This window comes from Chaetodon trifascialis, chromosome 3 (genome assembly GCF_039877785.1).
Source record: "Chaetodon trifascialis isolate fChaTrf1 chromosome 3, fChaTrf1.hap1, whole genome shotgun sequence".
NCBI classification, from domain to species: domain Eukaryota; kingdom Metazoa; phylum Chordata; class Actinopteri; order Chaetodontiformes; family Chaetodontidae; genus Chaetodon; species Chaetodon trifascialis.
Window position 1 is genome coordinate 29,562,000 of NC_092058.1, and position 20,363 is coordinate 29,582,362.

At 42.5% G+C, this 20,363-nt stretch overlaps 1 protein-coding gene across 1 annotated transcript in view; it reads right to left on the minus strand.

Annotated features, from left to right (window-relative positions):
- The window catches only part of LOC139328395 (dihydropyridine-sensitive L-type skeletal muscle calcium channel subunit alpha-1-like), a 187,583-nt gene that overhangs the window by 95,994 nt on the left and 71,226 nt on the right, over positions 1 to 20,363 (minus strand). The window contains exons 21-28 of the mRNA XM_070958221.1: positions 19,802 to 19,889; positions 19,602 to 19,709; positions 19,434 to 19,486; positions 17,692 to 17,838; positions 17,200 to 17,401; positions 12,006 to 12,164; positions 11,581 to 11,691; positions 8,817 to 8,900 (exon numbers count right to left, since the gene is read on the minus strand). Of these exons, the coding sequence (XP_070814322.1) occupies positions 8,817 to 8,900; positions 11,581 to 11,691; positions 12,006 to 12,164; positions 17,200 to 17,401; positions 17,692 to 17,838; positions 19,434 to 19,486; positions 19,602 to 19,709; positions 19,802 to 19,889 (952 nt within the window). The remainder of the gene's footprint in view (positions 1 to 8,816; positions 8,901 to 11,580; positions 11,692 to 12,005; positions 12,165 to 17,199; positions 17,402 to 17,691; positions 17,839 to 19,433; positions 19,487 to 19,601; positions 19,710 to 19,801; positions 19,890 to 20,363) is intronic.

A 20,363-nucleotide genomic window follows, 5' to 3' on the forward strand; every position in this document is an offset into this window, starting at 1 on the left:
TGTTCCATATCAGAAGGAGATTTTGAGTTTGGCACATGACAGTCCTTTAGCTGGACACCTAGGCATAAGGAAAATGTATGACGGCATATTGCATCATTTTTTTTGGCCGGGGTTAAAAAAAGATGTTTTCCGCTATTGTAAATCTTGTCATGACTGTCAGGTACCTGGGAAGCCTAACCAGGTTATACCTCCTGCTCCGCTTTATCCTATTCCGGTTGTGTGTGAACCTTTTGAACGTGTCCTAGTGGACTGTGTGGGACCGCTTCCGAGAACAAAGTCTGGCAATAAGTTCCTTTTGACTGTAATGTGTACGTCCACCCGATTTCCAGAAGTGTTTCTCCTGCGAAAATTACAACTCCTGTGGTGGTGAAAGCTTTGACTAAGTTTTCTTCGTTGTTTGGTCTGCCAAAGGTTGTGCAGACGGACCAGGGGACAAACTTTATGTCTCATGTGTTTGCGCAGGTGTTGAAGCAGCTGAACATTAAGCATTGTTACTCCAGTGCATATCATCCTGAAAGTCAGGTTGCACTGGAGCGCTTCCACCAAATGTTAAAAATGATGTTGCGCACATACTGTCTGGAGTTTGAGAAGGACTGGGATGATGGGGTGCACTTACAAATGTTTGCCATTCGGGAGGTAGTTCAGGAGTCTTTGGGCTTCAGTCCGTTGGAGCTGGTTTTTGCTCATACGTTTCGTGGTCCGTTGAAAGAGCTGAGGGAGCAGTGGCTGTGTGAATGGACGGGAAAAAATCTGTTGGATTACATATGTGACTTCAGATTTAAACTAGACAGGCCTTGTGAGATAGCCAGGGATAACCTGACGACAGCTCAGGCTCGGATGAAATCATGGTTTGATGTCCATGGTAAAAGCAGAGTGTTCAAGCCCGGTGATAAAGTCTTGGTGTTGTTGCCAATTCCTGGGTGTAGTTTGCAGGCACGTTATAAATACTCGCCGACCGCGCATGCAGCCTGTCACAGTCGCTCCTGTTTCTTTTCTTAGTTTTACAATTCTTTTGCTCTTTTCTTTATTATTAATATCTGCAACTTAAGGAACGTCATTTTGAAGCTGTGCCCTCTCCAAACATGCTGGCTGAGAGAGTTCTGGTTTGTTTTTTCACTTTGAAACTACTACTCTCACTGGGACACAGCACCGATGTGCAGCGCTTTGTTTACACCAGAGATCAGCTGATCGCGCTGAGGCTGACTGGCTTGTCAGCCAGAACAACAGAGATCCCCGCTGAAATCTGGAGAAAAACACACAGAGGATGCAGGGGAGGACAGAAACAGCAGAGAAAAGAGCTGGGTCGAGACAACAGAGGTTTACTAAGAAGAGGAGATATAAGCCGTGTCTCCCCTCTATCATCATGGGCAACGTGCGGTCGCTGGCGAACAAGGCAGACAAGCTAACAGCACTCGCCAGGAGTCAAAGGGAGTACCGGGAGTGCAGTCTGATCTGTTTTTCGGAAACATGGTTGCATCAGGATATACCCGACGACAACGTCTCCATCAGTGGCTTTCAGACTGTTCGGGCCGACCGGGACTGCACCCAGAGTGGTAAGCGTAAAGGAGGGGGCTCGCCATTCTAGTCAACAACCGTTGGTGTAATCCTGGTCACATTACCATCAAGGAACGTATTTGTTGCCTGGACATTGAACTGCTGGCTATTGGACTCAGGCCATATTATTTGCTCAGGGAGTTTTCACATGCCATCATCGTTGCTGTTTACACCCCCCCCCCCACCCTCTGCCAACCCGACATTGGCATGTGACGTCATTCACTCCGCCATGGCCCGTCTGCAAACTCAACACCCGAGTGCATTCATCGCTATCTCGGGTGACTTCAACCATGTCACCATGGCAAGAACACTGCCCAATTTCACACAGTATGTGTGCTATCCCACAAGAAATGAGAGAGCTCTGGACTTCCTGTATGCTAACGTCAAGGATGCATACAGCTGCTCCCCCCTCCGGGCAGGTCAGATCACAATCTTTTGCACCTCACTCCCTGTTATGCGCCTCTGGTGAAGAGTCAGCCTATGACCACAAGGACAGTGAGGAGATGGTCAGAGGAGACATATGAGACACTGCAGGGCTGTTTTGAGGTGACAGACTGGCAGGCACTCTGTGAGCCGCATGGAGAGGACAATGACGGGCTCACAGAGTGCATCACGGACTATATCACTTTCTGTGTGGACTCCACTGTCCCAGCCAGGACTGTCCATTGTTATCCAAACAACAAGCCGTGGGTGACAAAGGACATCAAAGACATCCTCAATCAAAAGAAGAGGGCTTTCAGAGCTGGTAACAGGGAGGAGGTGAGAACGATACAGAAGGAACTGAAGGTGAGAATCAGGGAGGCTAAGGAGAAATACAGGAAGAAGCTGGAGTGGAAACTCCAGCAGAACAACTTGAGAGAGGTCTGGAGTGGTATGAGGACCATTACTGGCTTCGGGAAAAGCAGCAGAGGAATTGAAGGCAGCATTGACAAGGCAAACGAACTGAATTTGCTTTTAATAGATTTGACACTTCAGGCCTGGCTCATACTTCCTCTGACTCCTCTGCTGTCTGTCCTGGACAACCATCATCATCCACTTCCCTCTCCCCCCTCCTTCTCCTTCTCCTTCTCCTTCTCCCCCTCCTTCTCCTTCTCCTCCTTCTCACCCCCCCCCATCTTCCTGCATGAGCCCTCTTCACACCTCTCAAACTGCCAGACTATCTTCACTCACAAACCACAGGATTACACCACACCTCCCCCACCTGTCACCTCCACAATATGCTTCACTGCTGACCAGATGAGAAGACAGCTGATGAGACTCCACTCTAACAAAGCTCCAGGCCCTGATGGTGTCAGCCCCAGGGTGCTCAAAGCCTGTGCCCCCCAGCTGTGTGGAGTTATTCAACATGTCTTCAACATAAGCCTAAGTCTCCTTCCATGCTGTGGAAGATGTCGTGCCTCGTTCCTGTGCTAAAGACATCACGGCCCAGGGCCTCAAAGGACTACAGACCTGTTTCACTGACCTCCCACATTATGAAGACTCTGGAGAGACTCGTCCTGGAGCAGCTCCGGCCCATGGTCAAGCCACTCTTGGACCCCCTCCAGTTTGCCTATCAGCCCTGACTTGGAGTTGAGGACGCCATCATCTACCTGCTCAACCGTGTCTACACCCACCTGGACAAGCCGGCAAGCACTGTGAGGGTCATGTTTTTTGACTTCTCCAGTGCATTCAACACCATTCGTCCAACTCTACTGGGTGACAAGCTGACAGCGATGCAGGTGGACACTCGCCTAGTGTACTGGATTGTGGACTACCTGACTGGCAGACCACAATATGTGCGCCTGCAACACTGTGTGTCAGACAGAGTGGTCAGCAACACTGGGGCCCCGCAGGGAACTGTTCCCTCTCCCATCCTCTTCACCCTATACACCACGGACTTCAACTATTGCACAGAGACCTGCCACCTTCAGAAGTTTTCTGATAACTCTGCGATAGTTGGATGTATCAGCAAGGGCGATGAGGATGAGTACAGGGCTGCTGTGGACAACTTTGTCACATGGTGTGAGCAGAACCATCTGCAACTAAATGTGGCAAAGACTGAGGAACTGGTAGTGGACCTGAGGAGAACCAAGGCACCTGTGACCCCTGTTTCCATCCAGGGGGTCGTTGTGGACATTGTGGAGGATTACAAGTACCTGGGGATACATATTGACAATAAACTGGACTGGGCAAAGAACACTGACGCTCTCTACAGGAAGGGCCAGAGTCGTCTCTATTTCCTGAGGCGACTGAGGTCTTTCAACATCTGCCTGACTATGCTCAGGATTTTTTATGAGTCTGTGGTGGCAAGTGCAATTCTCTATGCTGTTGCATGCTGGGGCAGCAGGCTGAGAATGGCAGACGCCAACAGACTCAACAAACTGATCCGCAAGGCCAGTGACGTTGTGGGGATGAAGCGTGACTCTCTGATGGTGGTGTCAGAGAGGAGAATGCTGAATAAGCTACGGACTATCATGGACAACGTCTCACACCCACTTCATGATGTACTGGCCAGGCACAGGAGTACATTCAGCGAAAGACTCATACCACCAAAACTAAGGACTGAACGCTACAGGAAATCATTCCTGCCTGTGGCCATCAACCTATACAACTCCTCCCTCTGAATGGCCCTTGGACTTCACTGTCACTGTCTGGTCTGTTCTGTTGTATATTTTACAATTTCAGTTTCTGCACATCTAATTCAATTTTGCACACTCAATATTCAGTATATACTGTAATTCTAATATATATTTTCTATCTCAATTTGCACAGCCAATTGCTCAGTATATAGTATATTGTAAAAATACTTGTTTTTTTGCTGTACATTTTATTGTGTGGTATATTTCTGTATATTTGTGTATTTCTTATTTACATATATCCTTAGTATTAATATTCTGTTTCTTTTTATATTGCCTTTATATATATATTACTTCTCGTTCTTTCTTTCTAATTTTAATCTAATCTATAATTGTATTTTGTATGGAGCACTGCTACAAAAAACAATTTCCCCTTGGGGATCAATAAAGGAACGCTGTTATAGTGGACCTTACCTGATTAAGGAGAAGGTGGGTGACAGAGATTACCTGGTAGTCACCTGGTAGTTGATTGCTGTCGTAGGACGCATCTCTGTCATGTTAACATGTTAAAATCCTACTGTGACAGGGACAAGTCGTACCAGGTTAAAGAGCTCAGGTCTGAGACAGGTGAAACAGCTATGAACTCGGTGTTGCTGTCAGGTGCTGAAGTCACTGCGCTGCGTGTCAGTATGGTGACAGACAGGGCCTTGGAGGCGCTGTCCCTTCCTGAAACAGATGGCAGTCCGCTGTCTGTGGCTCTCACTCATGGGAAGCTGTCGATTTTAGAGAATTTTGCCACTCATTTAGCTCATCTTCCTGAGCCGCAGCGGGCAGACTTGGTTGATTTGGTGGAGTCTAACAGAGTCTTGTTTTCTGATGTTCCTTCTCAGACTAATGTGTTGATGCACAATATTGATGTTGGTGACTCGCTGCTGATTAAGCAGCGTCCTTATTGTGTCAACCCTGACAAATGTCGTCCTCTAAGAAACCAGGTAGACTACATGATGCAACACGGTATAGCTGAGCCCAGTTCTAGTGCATGGAGTTCCCCATGTTTGCTGGCGGATAAAGCTAACGGTGAAGATTGCCTTTGTACCGATTTCAGAAAAGTTAACGGATGGAGGATTGTGTGGACCGTGTAGGGGGTGCCAGGTTTGTCACAGAGTTGGACTTGTTAAAGGGGTACTGGCAGGTCCCGTTGACTAAGTGAGCAAAGGAGATCTCAGTGTTTGTTACGCCAGATGACCTCTTGCAGTATACTGTCATGGCTTTTGGAATGTGTAATGCGCAAGCCACGTTCCAGCCACGTTCTTTTTGTGAAGCCTATCTTGATGATTTGGTTGGTTGTTCGGATTCATGGGACGAACATGTGGATCATCTGCAGACAATGTTTTCCCGTCTGAAAGAGGCTAACTTGACATTCAACCTGTCTAAGTGTGAGTTTGGGCAGGCCACTGTAACTTATCTTGGGAATGTGGTGGGGGGAGGTCAGGTTCGTCCTGTTCAGGCGAAGGTTCAGGCGTTACTTGGCCATGGTCGGTTATTATATGGGCTTTTGTAACAATTTTTCTGCTGTAGCCTCTCTTTTGACTGACCTGCTGAGCCCAAAAGTCAGTTTCAAGTGGTCTGATGCCTGGCAGTTGGCTTTTTAGTGAACTAAGAGTTTGCTGTTGAGTGCTCCGGTTCTGGCGGCACCCCGCTTTGATCTACCATTTAAGTTGGCGGTAGATGCAAGTGACACCGTTGTGGGTGCTGTCCTTTTGCAGGAGGGTTCTGATGGGGTAGATCATCCAATTTTGTATTTTTCGAAGATGTTGGACCGCCATCACAAATGGTATTCCACAATCAAAAAAGAAGCGCTGGCACTAGTTTTGTCGTTGTCATTTATCCCATCCTCGATCTGTCGATCCTACTGCGGCAGACCAGGAGTGGTGGGCTGCCGGCTGTCAACCAACGCCAACACCAGCGCCCGGGGACCAGTTCTTCTTCATCACCATTGGTCAGGTGGTGATCTTCTTGCATGTTTTTAGTGGGGGTTATTAAGGAGGAAACCCCAGGTGAACACAGGAAGAACATGCAAACTCCACACAGAAAGGCCCCCTTTTTCCTCGAGCAGCAGGCACCAAAGCATGGTGGAGGACATGCCACCAGTGCCCACAGCGAGATTCGAACCGGGGACCTTCTAGCTGTGAGGCGACAGTGTTACCACTTGCCACCGTGCCCAGAATGCGAAATAAAAACGGACGGTTGATGAGTTGGAGTTTATGGCTGCAGGCCTTTAATGTGGAAGTGTGACACGTCCTTGGCAAAGATAATGTCCTGGCCGACGCTTTGTCGCACCTATAGGCAGTTTACTGAACAATGTCTACAAAGAAATAACATCTTTGTATTCACATTTGTATTTCTTTTACAGGGCACATTGGGTGGGGATGTTACGTGCTCCTCACCCTGCTGGTGGTGATCTGTAGACCTTTTTCTCTTGCTCTGCCCCTTTTAAGGTGGATACGGAGGATTCCTGATTGGGGGCAGGTCTTAAAGGCGCTGCGGGACTGGTGTCACTCTCTCTCCTTCCTGGGAAGCAGCAGGAGCTGCAGCAGATTTCAGTTGTACTGCGTAGGTTGTGTTCTGTTTGTTTTCTCTGATGGGTCCAGTAGTCTTGTTTTCGTGGCTTTATTTCCTTTGAGGGTTTAGTGGTTATGTTCATAGGGTAGAGGAAGGATCCCAGATCCGACGGCCCTATGTGGGCTGGTCCAGAGCTCCTTCCTTCCTTTTGTTCAGTTTGGCTGGCCCATCAGCCCCTTTGTTTGGTTGAGGTTGTTGGGTTTTTTTTTTTTTTTTTGTGGATTGGTTTATTTGTATTTATAAACTTATTTTTGTGCTGCTGCTGGAAAAAAAACTCCTCTTTTTATTATGTTAGACCTCTTTGGGTGAGCCATTTCTTTGGGGGTCATAACAGCGACATACATATGAGATTTTCATACATCACAAGCAAGGTTCTAGATGGGAGAGAACAACAGGAGTAAGCGCCTTTCTGGTCCAATTGGACATGAGTTGACTTAGAGGTGTTTTTGAAAAAAACAACAACAACAAAAAAAACCCAAGGTGTTTTTTTTTCTTTAGTCTTTTCTAAAGTTCGAGAGGGACTCTGCAGAACAAATGGAGTTTGGTAACTCGTTCCACCACCGGGGAACCACAGAAGAAAAGAGTCTAGCTAGTGACCTGGGGCCTTTTGGAGGTGGCAGCACCAGGTACCGTTCCTGGGCAGAGCATAGTAAGCGCGAGGGAGCATAATCTTGAATGAGGGAGTGCAGGTAGGTCGGAACGGTTTTGTTGGCAATTTTGTAGGCAAGCATCAAGGACTTACACTTGATCTGGGCAGCAACTGGGAGCCAGTGGAGGGATATGAACAGCGGAGTGACATGTGCTTGTTTGGGCTGGTTAAATACCAGGCGAGCCGCCGCATTCTATATCATCTACAAAGGTTTTAACCAGCATGCTGGGAGCCCTGCAAGCGAGGAATTACAATAGTTGAGGCGCGATAGTACCAGTGCTTGTACAAGAAGTTGTGTTGCATGCTCAGACAGGTAGGGTCTGATCTTCCTGATGTTGTACAGGGCAAATCGGCATGACAGAGCGACAGAGGTCAGATGCTATTTAAAAGTTAGTTGGTCATCAGTCATCACACCCACGTTTCTGGTAGATTTTGCCGGAGTGAGCAGAGCTGAGTCAAGCTGGATACTGATCTGTTCTTGTATAGAGGTACTGGCTGGGATGACAAGGAGCTCAGTCTTTGTAAGGTTAAGCTGAAGGTGTCGCTCCTTCATCCATGCCGAGATATCGACGAGGCATGACGATATCTGAGCCGAGACAGTGGGGTCGTTTGGCAGGAATGAAAGGAGAAGCTGGGTATCGTCAGCATATGAATGGTTGAGAAGCCATGTGAGCAGATGACTGCACCACACCACCGTGCCGCCCCATACTTGAGGAACATTTAAGAGATAAATAACAATGGGGATGGCTTGTTCAACTACGCATGGCTCCCTTGCAGTTGTACTAAGCATAAAGCAAGTTGTTAAAGGGCAATAAAATATCCAGTTTATGACCAGTAAATTAATATTAAGTCAGTGCAATGCACCCAAATGTCTAATAATCCTGTATGTCTTCAGAATTTAATTTATATGATTAAAGATGTGAACATGTTATCAAGGTGTGTGTGCGTGTGTGTGACCTGGTATTTATCACATTGTGGGGACAAAAATCTGTTTACACAGTCACATTGTGAGGACTCACCTACCTTATGGGGACAAAATGCAGGTCCCCTAAATGTAAATCATTAAATTTTAGGAATAGGCAAATGGTGGTTATGGTTAGGTTTAGGTTAAAGGGTAGGGCTCCAGGAAATGAATGTAAGTATATGTAATGTCCCCACAATACAATTTAGAATTTAAGATAATGCTTATTTTTATTACACTGTTTTGCACATACTTGCTGTTTTTTTTTTTTTACCTAATTCTATCTTTTACTGGTGCTGCTGTAAATTGGAATTTCCCCTTGCGGGACAAATAAAGGTATATTGAATTGAATTGAATTGATAAAAACACAACAGGAGTGTGTGTGTGTGTGTGTGTGTGTGTGTGTGTGTGTGTGTGTGTGTGTGTGTGCGAGAGGGAGACAAAGACAGAGATAAAGACAGAGAAAGGTACTTACATCAATTTCACTCAGCATCACATCCACAACACTTCCAATCACGATGACAAAGTCAAAGACGTTCCATGGATCTCCAAAATAACCCTTTAAGAAAACAAGATAAGTGTGGATGTGTGTGTGTGTGTCTTGTGATGTCACATGCCATGATGCAAGTATGTTCACATTCGTGTACCTCTTTTCTCATAAATGTATACATGCACATGCATGCGCACATATGTATATTGCAAATCACTGCCACCACCAAATGCACTTCATCTCAGGGTCATTATAGTTGCTAGTTGACACAGTATGTGCTCTTTGTAGTATAATGTAGAGCTTCTGCTCTTTTCATATTATTTATATTATAAAACTACTTCCTCATTACAAAAGTTGTGACTTTCTTGGAAGTAACTCCTTCACAGAGGAGCAGACAGAAATGTTATATTTGCTTTCAGCCATGTATGTTGCTGCTGTACACAATCATATCGTGACAAATTCTATCACATCAAAATTTATACCTGTGGCATCATGAAACATAAAATGAATTACATGGCACACACCTATTGTCCTTGGAATGAATGCAGCAGTTAATCACTGTGTTGTTAAAGCCCAACAAATGCCGTATTTAGCAATCTAGTTAGTGTGCCTGGTCAATAATCAACACAGAAATTAGGAAGAATATTGCATCTTAGATGGAGACAGTTACTCCATTACTCAGTTTATTAAAACAAATCACTCATAAACCAGCACTCACAAGTTGAACTTGTAGCTTTTAACATCTCAAATATTTTAATATTATCATTTGACACAGACAAGCATTTGATATGCTCACAACAAATGGGTTTCCATGAAGAGGTTCACTTCACACATGGGTATACATGGATGTCATCTCGCTCCCTCACTTTTTTTTACTATATTTATTGGATTGTTTGCAGCAGCAAAACATTTAAAGAACCTGACCACCTTGCAAAACAACTGCAATCTTCATGCAACTGATGTGCTGTGTTTGACTTGGTAATAAAGGAATAAAATGCAGAATAGGTCACCCATTTTCACATGCACTCATTAAATTTCACACCAAACCTGGAAAACACTGCAGTCAATTTTATTTGTTGTAGTATATTGCGCTCCTGGTTTTTATTTTTGAATTTATATCTGAATTCTGAGTTTTTATCAGGTTAAGTCAGATAAAGTAATTATTATATGTGAATTTAATGTTAATGTGGACATTGATAGTAATAGCCTTAGTACTACATTTACCTCCTTATTAGACTCAGTTGGCTTCTGTCAGAGTGTACATAGACCTACTCACTACCTACACTGTTTTAATCAAACTTTTGACCTTGTTCTGACAAACACCACTGAAACTGAACACTTGTCTCTTCACAGAATCCTCTGTTGTCAGACCATGATTTAATAACTTCATAAGCATTTTAATCAATGCCATGTCTCAATACAACAGAAGACCAACTTTAGTCCCTCCCAAATTGATCATCTGGTCAATAATGCAACAGGTTCATTGTGTATGACACTTGACTCTATTGCCCTTCTAAAAAAGACGATAATAAAACAGAGGAGGCTAGGTCCATGGAATACAGCCCACCCCGAAATGAAAGCAAATTTTGCAAAAAGCTGAAAAGACATGGCATGCCACTAATTTGAAAGAATTTCGTTTTGCTTGGCAAGACAGTCTTAAAACATACAGGAGAGCCCTTCTCCTTCAGCGCACCATTATGTTTAGCCCAAAAACCACAAACCTTTCCCTCCGAGGCCTACAAGATTTGCTATGCATTGGGGCTACTGGGAAGTTAAGCACTAGTGTGGGCAGAGGCATTCTTCTCAGAAGGTCAGTCGAAAAATATGTCCTATGAAATGTTTCTGTCTGTTGTCTTACTATGTTTGAACACCCGAACCATGCAGGGATAGTTTCTGTGAGGAAACCCAAAGTGTAGCAGATTACTCAGTGGAAATTTGGACACTTGCGATGGAGTCCTGTTAAAATGAGGAAGCACTCTGGGACATTTTTATAATCCACTTAAGTGAGCAGTTAAAGAACAAGATGACAACCCGTGATCTACCCACTAAAGTATGCAACTAGGAGGAGTCCGGCCAGGGCAACATATATACACACAGACAGCCATTCACACTCACACTCACACCGAGGGGCAATTTGGAGTCACCAATTAACCTAATCAGCATGTTTTTGGTCTGTGGGAGGAAGCCAGTGTGCCCGTAGAGAACCCACGCATGCACGGGAAGAACATTCAAACTTCACACAGAAAGGCCTGACCCGGGAATCGACCCGGCGACCTTCTTGCTGTGAGGCACGCACACTACTTGCTGCGCCACCGTGCAGCCCGTTAATATTATGTACGACCTAAATTCTTGAAGCTTGGCAAGCAAGCAAAAATGACAGATGACATTCTGTGACAATGACAATAGATATTATGTATTCTGTTTTTTGATTCTAGGTAATGAAGAACTGAAAAATGATAAAAAGACAGAAAACATGCATACATTATACTTGCAGAACTGCATTAATAATGACCACAATCAAGCATTCTCATGTATTTTTATGCGAAAAGACATACCCTCACAAAAGTAAGCAAGTGTATAAATGACTTTTGAAAGCATGCATTTTCCTTAAAGACAGTAAAGGTATGCGTTTGTTCCCATGGGAAATTTGCATTTAATGGATCACAGTGGTAAGTTTACTTTCACTGAATCAGTGCGAGTCCTCGTGATTAATCTGGAAAATGTAATAATACATTGAATATTGACTAACCTTAGCTTTGAAGGCCATGAGTTTAAGGATCATCTCCACAGTGAAGAGCACAGTGAAAATCACGTTTAGCATGTCAGACAGGTGAGTAACATGGTCTGACTGGTTACAGTGCTGTGGGTTGAAAATGTACAGATTGACAATTTCATAAATATAAAGTGAAACTGAACCATTTTGACCTCTTCAGTCTTCTGCACATGAAATCTCATCCTCATAACTCATAATCTAAAAGATGTGATAATGACATAAAAGTCTGCATGTTGCAAAAATTACACAAATTATGTTTTACAACAAATGTTACTTGTTACTTAGTGATTAAAAGAGACAGGATATTATGAAGCCCTTTAAATAACTTCACTCACAATTTTTATTACACATAAACAGATAGACAGTGTGTTATATTTATGTGTCGTGTGTTGTATTCATACCTGCATTCCCAGACACATGGTGTTGAGCATAATAAGAAGGAACATAAGGTACTCAAAGTAGCAGGAGGTGACGATGTACCAAACCTGATACTGGTATGGGTTCTTCGGAATATAGCAACGCAGAGGACGGGCCTTAAGAGCATACTGCACACACTGGCGCTGGAGGGGTTTAGAAAGAAGGTTGGGTAAATGCAGGGATTAGACAATTCCAATAGTCATTTGGCAGACGCTTTCATCCAAAGCAGCACACCGATAGCACAGCATCGGGGGTGGTTTTTTGGGGGGGCTCAGTATCTTAGATTAGATTAGATTAGATTAGATTAGATTAGATTAGATTAGATTAGATTAGATTAGATTAGATTAGTAGATAGCAGCAAATCTGACTAATGCAATCACAATATAAAGCAGGATGGCTGAAAAGCTCAGGGATAAGACGTTAAAATATTTTCCAAATGTGTCAAAATAATTGGTAATGCATTTAGCATTGTTACCAAGCCTGCAGGAATATCACCGCAGAAACAACAGTGTTAGCATGTATTGATGAACTTATCTCTTGTCAGACAACAGGGGGAAGAGGCACACAGACTCAGACACACAGACAGTGGACACACTTCAGTACATACTACAATCATGTGTCCACAGACACCTTCCACACATGCACACGAGTAAATATGATGGTGGCCTTTGGACTGAAAGGAGAAGAGCTAAAATTGATGTACTGAGCTCAACACCACAAAAAAGTCCAAAGGAAAAAGAAAAAGAAAAGGGTTTGTGAAACTGCTTAACATAAATAGGAGCATGGATGAAGAAAACTATACATATGTCCAGTGCGTAAAACAAGCCTCCATTCTCTTTTCTAGAGCTTGTAGATCACAGTCTTGTCACAAATATTGAAATACGTGTAATACCTAAATGGATCCAAGAAGACCAGGCCATGACCAGCTCAAAATAATTAACTGTTATAAGTCTTGAAAACTTCAACTAACTACTAAGTTGGACTTTTAAAATTACCGTAACATTGTTTTTCTTAATTAAGTGTACAATTTTTGATTACCATTACAATACCAATTAAAATAGTTTAGGGACCATCAATAAACTGCATTTGAAGACAGTCATTTATATTTTTCATTTCATTATTTTTCATGCCGATTTCACAATATTAGTGAAATATTATGATTTAAAAATTAAACAAAATTTTTTGAAAATTTGTGATTGTGAAAAAATTAAGAGAACACCTAATCATCACACTACAACACCAAGTCTGTGGCAGTTTTCCCTGCCACTGGTAACACATCACACCAGCACACTACACCATCACTCATTTCAGATGCCACAAGTTAACCATATATGCTACTAATAGTTTGGTGAGGGCACACACTGAGCTATATTCAACAACTCAGTAAGTTTCCTGTGCTATATTATTTGTTCCCATGAAGCTCTATAGAAACACACACAAGACCATAATTATCATTTGAATTAACTTTTTATTATTCAAAGATTTTGGATTATGAGTTTGTTTGCAGCTAATTATGTTCTTTTCTTACCACAGTGCTTCCTGGTTCCTGGCGGGGACAAAAGACCTGAGCATAGTTTCAGGCTGTCTTTTATAGTGCCTGAGTATAAAGTAGGGAGAATGCTCAGTCCATCTTACTGCACCATACTACTTGATGGGAGTGTTAGATCAGGCATTATGGGGATGCTTTGACGCCTTTGGTGTAGGGTAAATAAATGTAAATAGATGTGGGAAATGGGTTCTGATATGGAAGATGATCTGGGGTTGAATTGATTGATTCCATTTAAAGATGGTATGGTCCAGTGGGAGGGGCCTAGCCTTTAAATGGTGGGGATCTACACTGCCTAGGCAGTCAGAGAAGGGCGGTGGTGCTGTGTAGACCTGACATTGATTCTTTGTAAGTAGTTTTTTTTTTTCTTTCTTTTTTGCTGCATTTTGTTTTTTTGCCCCATTTTTCATGGACTGTCTTAAATGGGCAATAAAACACTTTATTTGTTTTCATCAAGCAGACTGTCTTGCTACCTTTTGTTGATTTTGGAGGATAAATTACACTTCTTCCAGTCAGCTTTTTGCCAGACTACCCTTATTTTAGGTCAGAACGTGACAAAGTCAGTTAAACTTCAGGAATATCCACATCCATTTAGGATGCACAAGTGGTTGTGACACAGTTACATCTGCTCTGGTGCAAATGAAAGAGACAACAGATGCAACGGAGAGGCAAAAGCAATACAGCCCCCCAAAAGGGAATGATTTTGCATGTGGTGGCCACACACAATTGCTTTCTCCTTGTCCTTCCTCGTTGATTCTTCTCTAGTTTTGATTTCTGTTAGTGTCCTTGTCACTACTGTTAGCATGGGCCAGCCCAGTCAGGTTGCATGGGTAGTCTAGCTCCTCCAGGATGGCACATCCATATGTGTGGTTGCAAGAAAGTTTGCTGTGTCTGTACAGTTTCAAGAGCATGGAGGAGACTAGAGACTAACCGTTGCACAAGGAGAGCTGGCCAGGGCCGTAGAAGAGCATCTGAACTGTCAATGTCCTCCCTGTGTGGACTGCACAACACATCCGAGTCAGTGGTGTCAAAGCAGTCCCTCAGTGCCGTGCTGGACTCCTCTGACCATCTTCTCACATACCTGATGGTTGTTTATTCAACAAAGGTATGTATGCAGGGAGCAGATAAACCAGATTGTGGTCGGAGAGGTCGGAGAGGTGATGAGCTGTAAACATCCTTAGTGTTTGCATACAGTAAGTCCAGTGTCCTATTGTCTCTGGTGGGTCATTTTACATACTGTGTGATAGTGGGGAGAGTGGAGGATGAGGAGGAGGGCCTGGGAGTGCGATTTCTGTAGCTGTGAGACTACTGTGTGCAGAAGCTCGCATACTGCTGCTGCATCGGCTGGCAGGGGATGTGCACAGTTATCGTGATAATGGGAGGTAATATGGCTGCATGCTAACAGCTAACAGCTCAATGTCTCTGGTCCAGCACTGTTCTTTTACCCTGATGTGCCCTGGGTTACACCATCTGTTGTTCACAAACATTGCTATGCCCCTACCCTTCCTCTTACCACTCACCTTCTTCTTCAGTCCACTTTCAGCAGTTGAAAATTGCCCAGCGTAACATGCGAGCCCGGCGTGATATCCGTTCGCCAAGTTTCAGAAAAACACATAATACTACACTCCCAGTACTCCCTCTGCAGTCTGGTTTGCACCGTTATTTCCTTGGAGATCTCAGATCTTTCCACTGGAAGTATGCTCAGGTTGCTAAGCATGGTCAGCTGTTACTGTGTGTAAACAATGGACCTGAAGTTCAGTGGATCTCCTGAAGTTGATGAAAGTAATCCACAAAGTAGGAAAAAAAGCAAATCCCTAGTCTCATCAGTTGTACATGCACATGTACACAGGATCAACCAATACTAGTGATGGGAAAAAACACGGGAAAGACATAAAAACATAGTACAAAGAAAAATGCTGCCACTCGCACAGCTTGTGGGGAGCAGCCACTTGTGCGACACAATCATTATTCATCCATCAGGACAGTGCACAGGGTCTATTGGGAGGAGGACAGGGTCGAGTGGAGGTCAGTTTTTCTAAGACGTAAGGTAAGAAACTCTTAACAGTAGCATTATAATAACCTTAACTGGCTTATGTGAATGACAACATGTCAAGCTTTGGACTGTTAATGAGCCTGTAAAAATATGGGACATTTTGTAGAGTACATTACTGTACAAAATGTCCTGTATTTTTACAGACAACAGGCAATGTCAGTGGGGTAATTTAACTCAAGCACAGCATGCTACTGGATAGAAACAGAAAACTCAGAGACAGCTCTGATTTACCATGACGAATCTACAAGACAAGTCAGCCTGATATGACTTCATTTAGTCTGTTTTGGTTGTATGATAAACTGATCAGGTGCACTCTTTCACACTCCTAAGCACAGAGCAAACTGGTCGCTGTGAATGCAGAGCTGTATATCATCTGCCTGTAAACATGGGCCATGTCACAGATGATGTCGTCTAGATGTAGGCGGTAGGTAGGCGTTCAGTTGCAAGAGGTGGATTTTGAGCATGTGTATTCCAGGTATCAGCAGTACTTCAACCTGCTGCTGCAATAAAACCATTAACACACACAATATGACAGTGGGGGTGTGTGTGTGTACCTTTCACCACACAGATTAAAATTTTGGCTGTTAATTGTATTTCATACATTCACAAAAGAATCACACTGCGTGTATCTGAGTGAATTTTCCTGTATTTGTTCATATCACAATATACAGTATATTGCAGAATTGCAAAAATAATTTCTAATATTGTTCAGCCCTACTATCAACCCTTATTAAAATTCTTTGCTTGCTGCTTCGTGATTATGTTGTTTTATTGGACGTCAAGTCTCCATCCTCTTAGAAGGTGATGTGGTGGTCAACCTACCCAGACCTACTAATGCCTTCCTGGTAATGTTTGGCCTGATCTATGCACTACATCTGAGCTATCCTAAAGGACTGACCAATACCTTTGAACTCACCCAGAAAATATTACTAGGTCTGGATGACTGTAAACTATCAGCCAGGCTACAAACTCTCAAGAATGATGTGTACAACTTAATTGGGTCATTTTAATTTAACCGTAATGAAAAGGTACATGTTAAATCAAATATTTAAGTTATTTATGTTAATGAACTAAAAATACACTGATTGACTCTACTCCCAATGACTTATCCAGGTTCACAGTGTAGATGCAACAAAACTGTAAAGCTTTTTCATCCATCACTGTGACAGCAAGTGCACTTTTAATATGAAATAACAAGTGGATGAGCCATGAGCCTTCAATCAGCAAGAGAGGAATAAAAGAAAACCTGGATATATTTCACCAACATTCTTTCTTTCTCTCTCCCACCTGTTTCTACTTTCTGCATCAGCCCTGTATACATATTGCAGCCCCTCAAAGTTGCAATGCTGCCTGTGTCATGCTTGTACCCTGTCACTGCAATGTGGAATTTGTACCTCAACTTACCAGTCTGCATAACTTTAACATTACATGGATCAGCCTGTCCGCTTGCTTGTTCAAGTTCCTGTCTGAGTACCTATACCTGCCTGTAAGCCCACATATATGCACCTTCAGTTTTGCAATACAACACCTGTCATATTCTACCTCAACTTCCTTTCATTTCCAGTCATTTTTAACATACCTGGTTTTTGTCCAGTTCACAGTTCTTGTACTCCTGCTCTCCTTGTTCCTGGAAGGTGACGATGACAAAGCCCACAAATATATTCATCATGAAGAATGCAATAAGGATGAGGTAGATGATAAAGAAGATTGAGATGGCCACTCGGTTGTTGTACAGTGGGCCTTTATCCTCCGAGTTTGAATCAATGGCTTTATATAGTATCCTAGGTAAATAACAAAAGAGACACAATCGATGTACCCATGATAAAAAATAGAACAAGTCACCGCAAATTCTGCACTCTACATTCTACATGCAATATATACAGACAAAAATAACTAATACTGTACAACAAAAATGTATTAAAAAACAGTGTATTGTGGATTGATTCCATACCAGTGATGAACATATACAGTGGCTATATGATGCTTGCAGCAGATTACAGAATATTAAGATTCCAATGCTGAAATTAATAGAAACCATCAAAGAACTGGCACAGAACAGATAATTACTCACTTTGGCCATCCTTCGAAGGTAGAAATGGTGAAGAGAGCCAGCATGCCATTAAGAATGTTGTCAAAGTTTAGTTCTGAGTTGGTCCATTCCCTCTTGTGGACCTCCACCTCATGAAGTGCTCCTTCCTGGTACTTTATATACCAGCCTCTGGGGGTGGGGGGTGGGGGGCATGTTTGGACAGGTAAGAAATATATATTGAATGTTTGAAAGCTTGTTCTTGACCTTGGAAACAGTACTTTCACAACATGAACATCACCTACTAACTTTTTCCAGAGCTTTCAACCACATATCATAGGTCTCATTAATGGATGACCTAAATGTGGAACTTAAATCATATGATAACAGGTATATACAAGGCCTGTAAAGGGAAATGGTAACTCCTATTTCTGTTCAAAAGATGGGGTATTTAGGACCAGAACAATTCTGGTCCTAAAAATTGACTGACATTATCTTTTATTAGCTATGCTATAATTTTAAACAATCAAATTTTCTTGATTAAACATGAAGGTCAGCAGTAAGTAAACTACATGAGTGTAACTACATGAATAACATGCATACATATACCTGTACATATAAACACTACATATATGCATACATACAGTATATACATACGCACATATAATATTATAGCAGTAATGAGTGAAATATCAAAAGTCATGTAATATGTGTTTTTTTTAAAGAAGCATAATAATAATTATAACAATAATAATAATAATAATAACACTACTCAAAAAAAAAAAAAAAACCTCCAAAGAAAATCAAGGTTTAACAATGTTAACATGTCCATATGTTAACAAATGGATATGGACACCCAGGGGTTCATATGTAACAAACCTAAGGAGCCAATCTCATCAAACTTGCGGCCTGGGGCACCGGTGCAATGAGGGCTATCAGAGCAGAGGCCATGTGTAGTTTTGTATCCGCATTTTGCAAGCAACTTTAATCTACTAGTCAGATTCTATGATGCCCACATGCTGCATATATGTATGATATTAGTGTAGTGTTGGAACAGCTATTATCAAACACCAGCTGATTTTTCTTTTAAATTGATACTGACTAATTTCTACAGATTGAGAGTTGAGATTGTGTGGGCCCTGAGTAGTTACTTCGTAAGTACATTTTCTCTGTTCCCTGCATCTCTCTCATATGCCTGCAGGGAGGAGTTGAGACATGGGGAAGAGACGAGAATGAGGGAAATGAGGAGCCATATTAGCCAAATGGAAAGCACTTCCAGTCTCGTGTGTCCCTTGTGAATGTCCTCTTTGATCTTTCTCTGGCCACCAGACTTCTGATTTCTGGTCAGTGATGACCTTTGACCTCCTCTCAATGGATGCCATTAGTAGTTTTGGTCTGGTTTTGTTACACAGCTGAGCTTGCCTGTGCCTGGTCACTGGTGTCACACACCATTTTAGTCTCGTTCTTACATGGTGAGAACTAAGCAATTTTCATCTACTCATGAAGACCTGAGAAAAGCCCTGGAAAAAGCTTGTGTGAGGACCTTAGTTAAATGTGGCTTGTTTCTGATTTTTTTTTTTTCTAATTTTCAAGTTAAAATCATTTTGAATTACTTTTGGCTTTGAATTTTATGTAGAATATACATTGAGCAAATATTGAAAACCAAGAGGTCTTACTACATAATGCACAAGGCATTAGCGCTACACAGCATTACTGTTTTAAAACAACAACAACAACAACAACAACAACAACAACAACAACAACAACAACAACAACAAATTCCTTACTTGCATGTTTCCTCAATCATTTTCTCAGGATCTGTGCAGGAATAGAACTTGCCCTGAGAATGCAACAAAATTGTCTTTATGAGAATGCAGATAGACTGTTTATTCAAGTTTATTTGCATTACCAAATACAGTTCTGTAGTATGCCATTTTATTTCATCCTCTTCTCACTTTGAAGAGTTGAACTCCAATGCAGGCAAACATGAAGTCCAGTAGCATGGTGACCAGTACAATATTTCCAATTGTCTTGACAGCAACAAACACACACTGGACCACATGCTATAAGGACAGAGAGATTACAAACAGATAATGAATCAGGTCAGTATGAGGTCATTTTTAAAACTACATGTCCATTCATAGAAATCTCATACCTTGAGTCCCTTGGCTCTGTTGATGGCCCTCAGGGGCCGAAGTACCCTTAACACCCTGAGAATTTTCACCACTGAGATGGCACTGGATCTAGATGATAATGACAGGTACATTTGAAAGGATTTCTGCCTCTGGACTGAACCAATTGGTGACAAGTCGTTTTAAAATTCCAGTTGACATCAACCAGGGGCCTGTACTATGAAGCAAAGGCCACATATCCAGGATATATTTTGTTATCTGGCTTCACAAAGCCTAACAACCACAATGACAGCAAACATGAACATGAACACTGGCAGCATAGCAGCGTATTTTACAAATGAAGAACAGACTTCAATATTATACAAATGCATAATCCAGGCTTAAAACAGTACACTTGCCACATTAATAAACAGCAATACAGCAGTTATGACTAGATTTCCCGGAACTGTGGACATAGCAGAGGCAATGGCATACGGCATTGCTTTATCAAATCCTGGAACCAGCAAACTATATAGTGGAGCTCTTCATATGCAAGAGGTCAGTCAGTAAGAGTTAAGAGGTCAGTATATTTCTAGGTTTCACTTA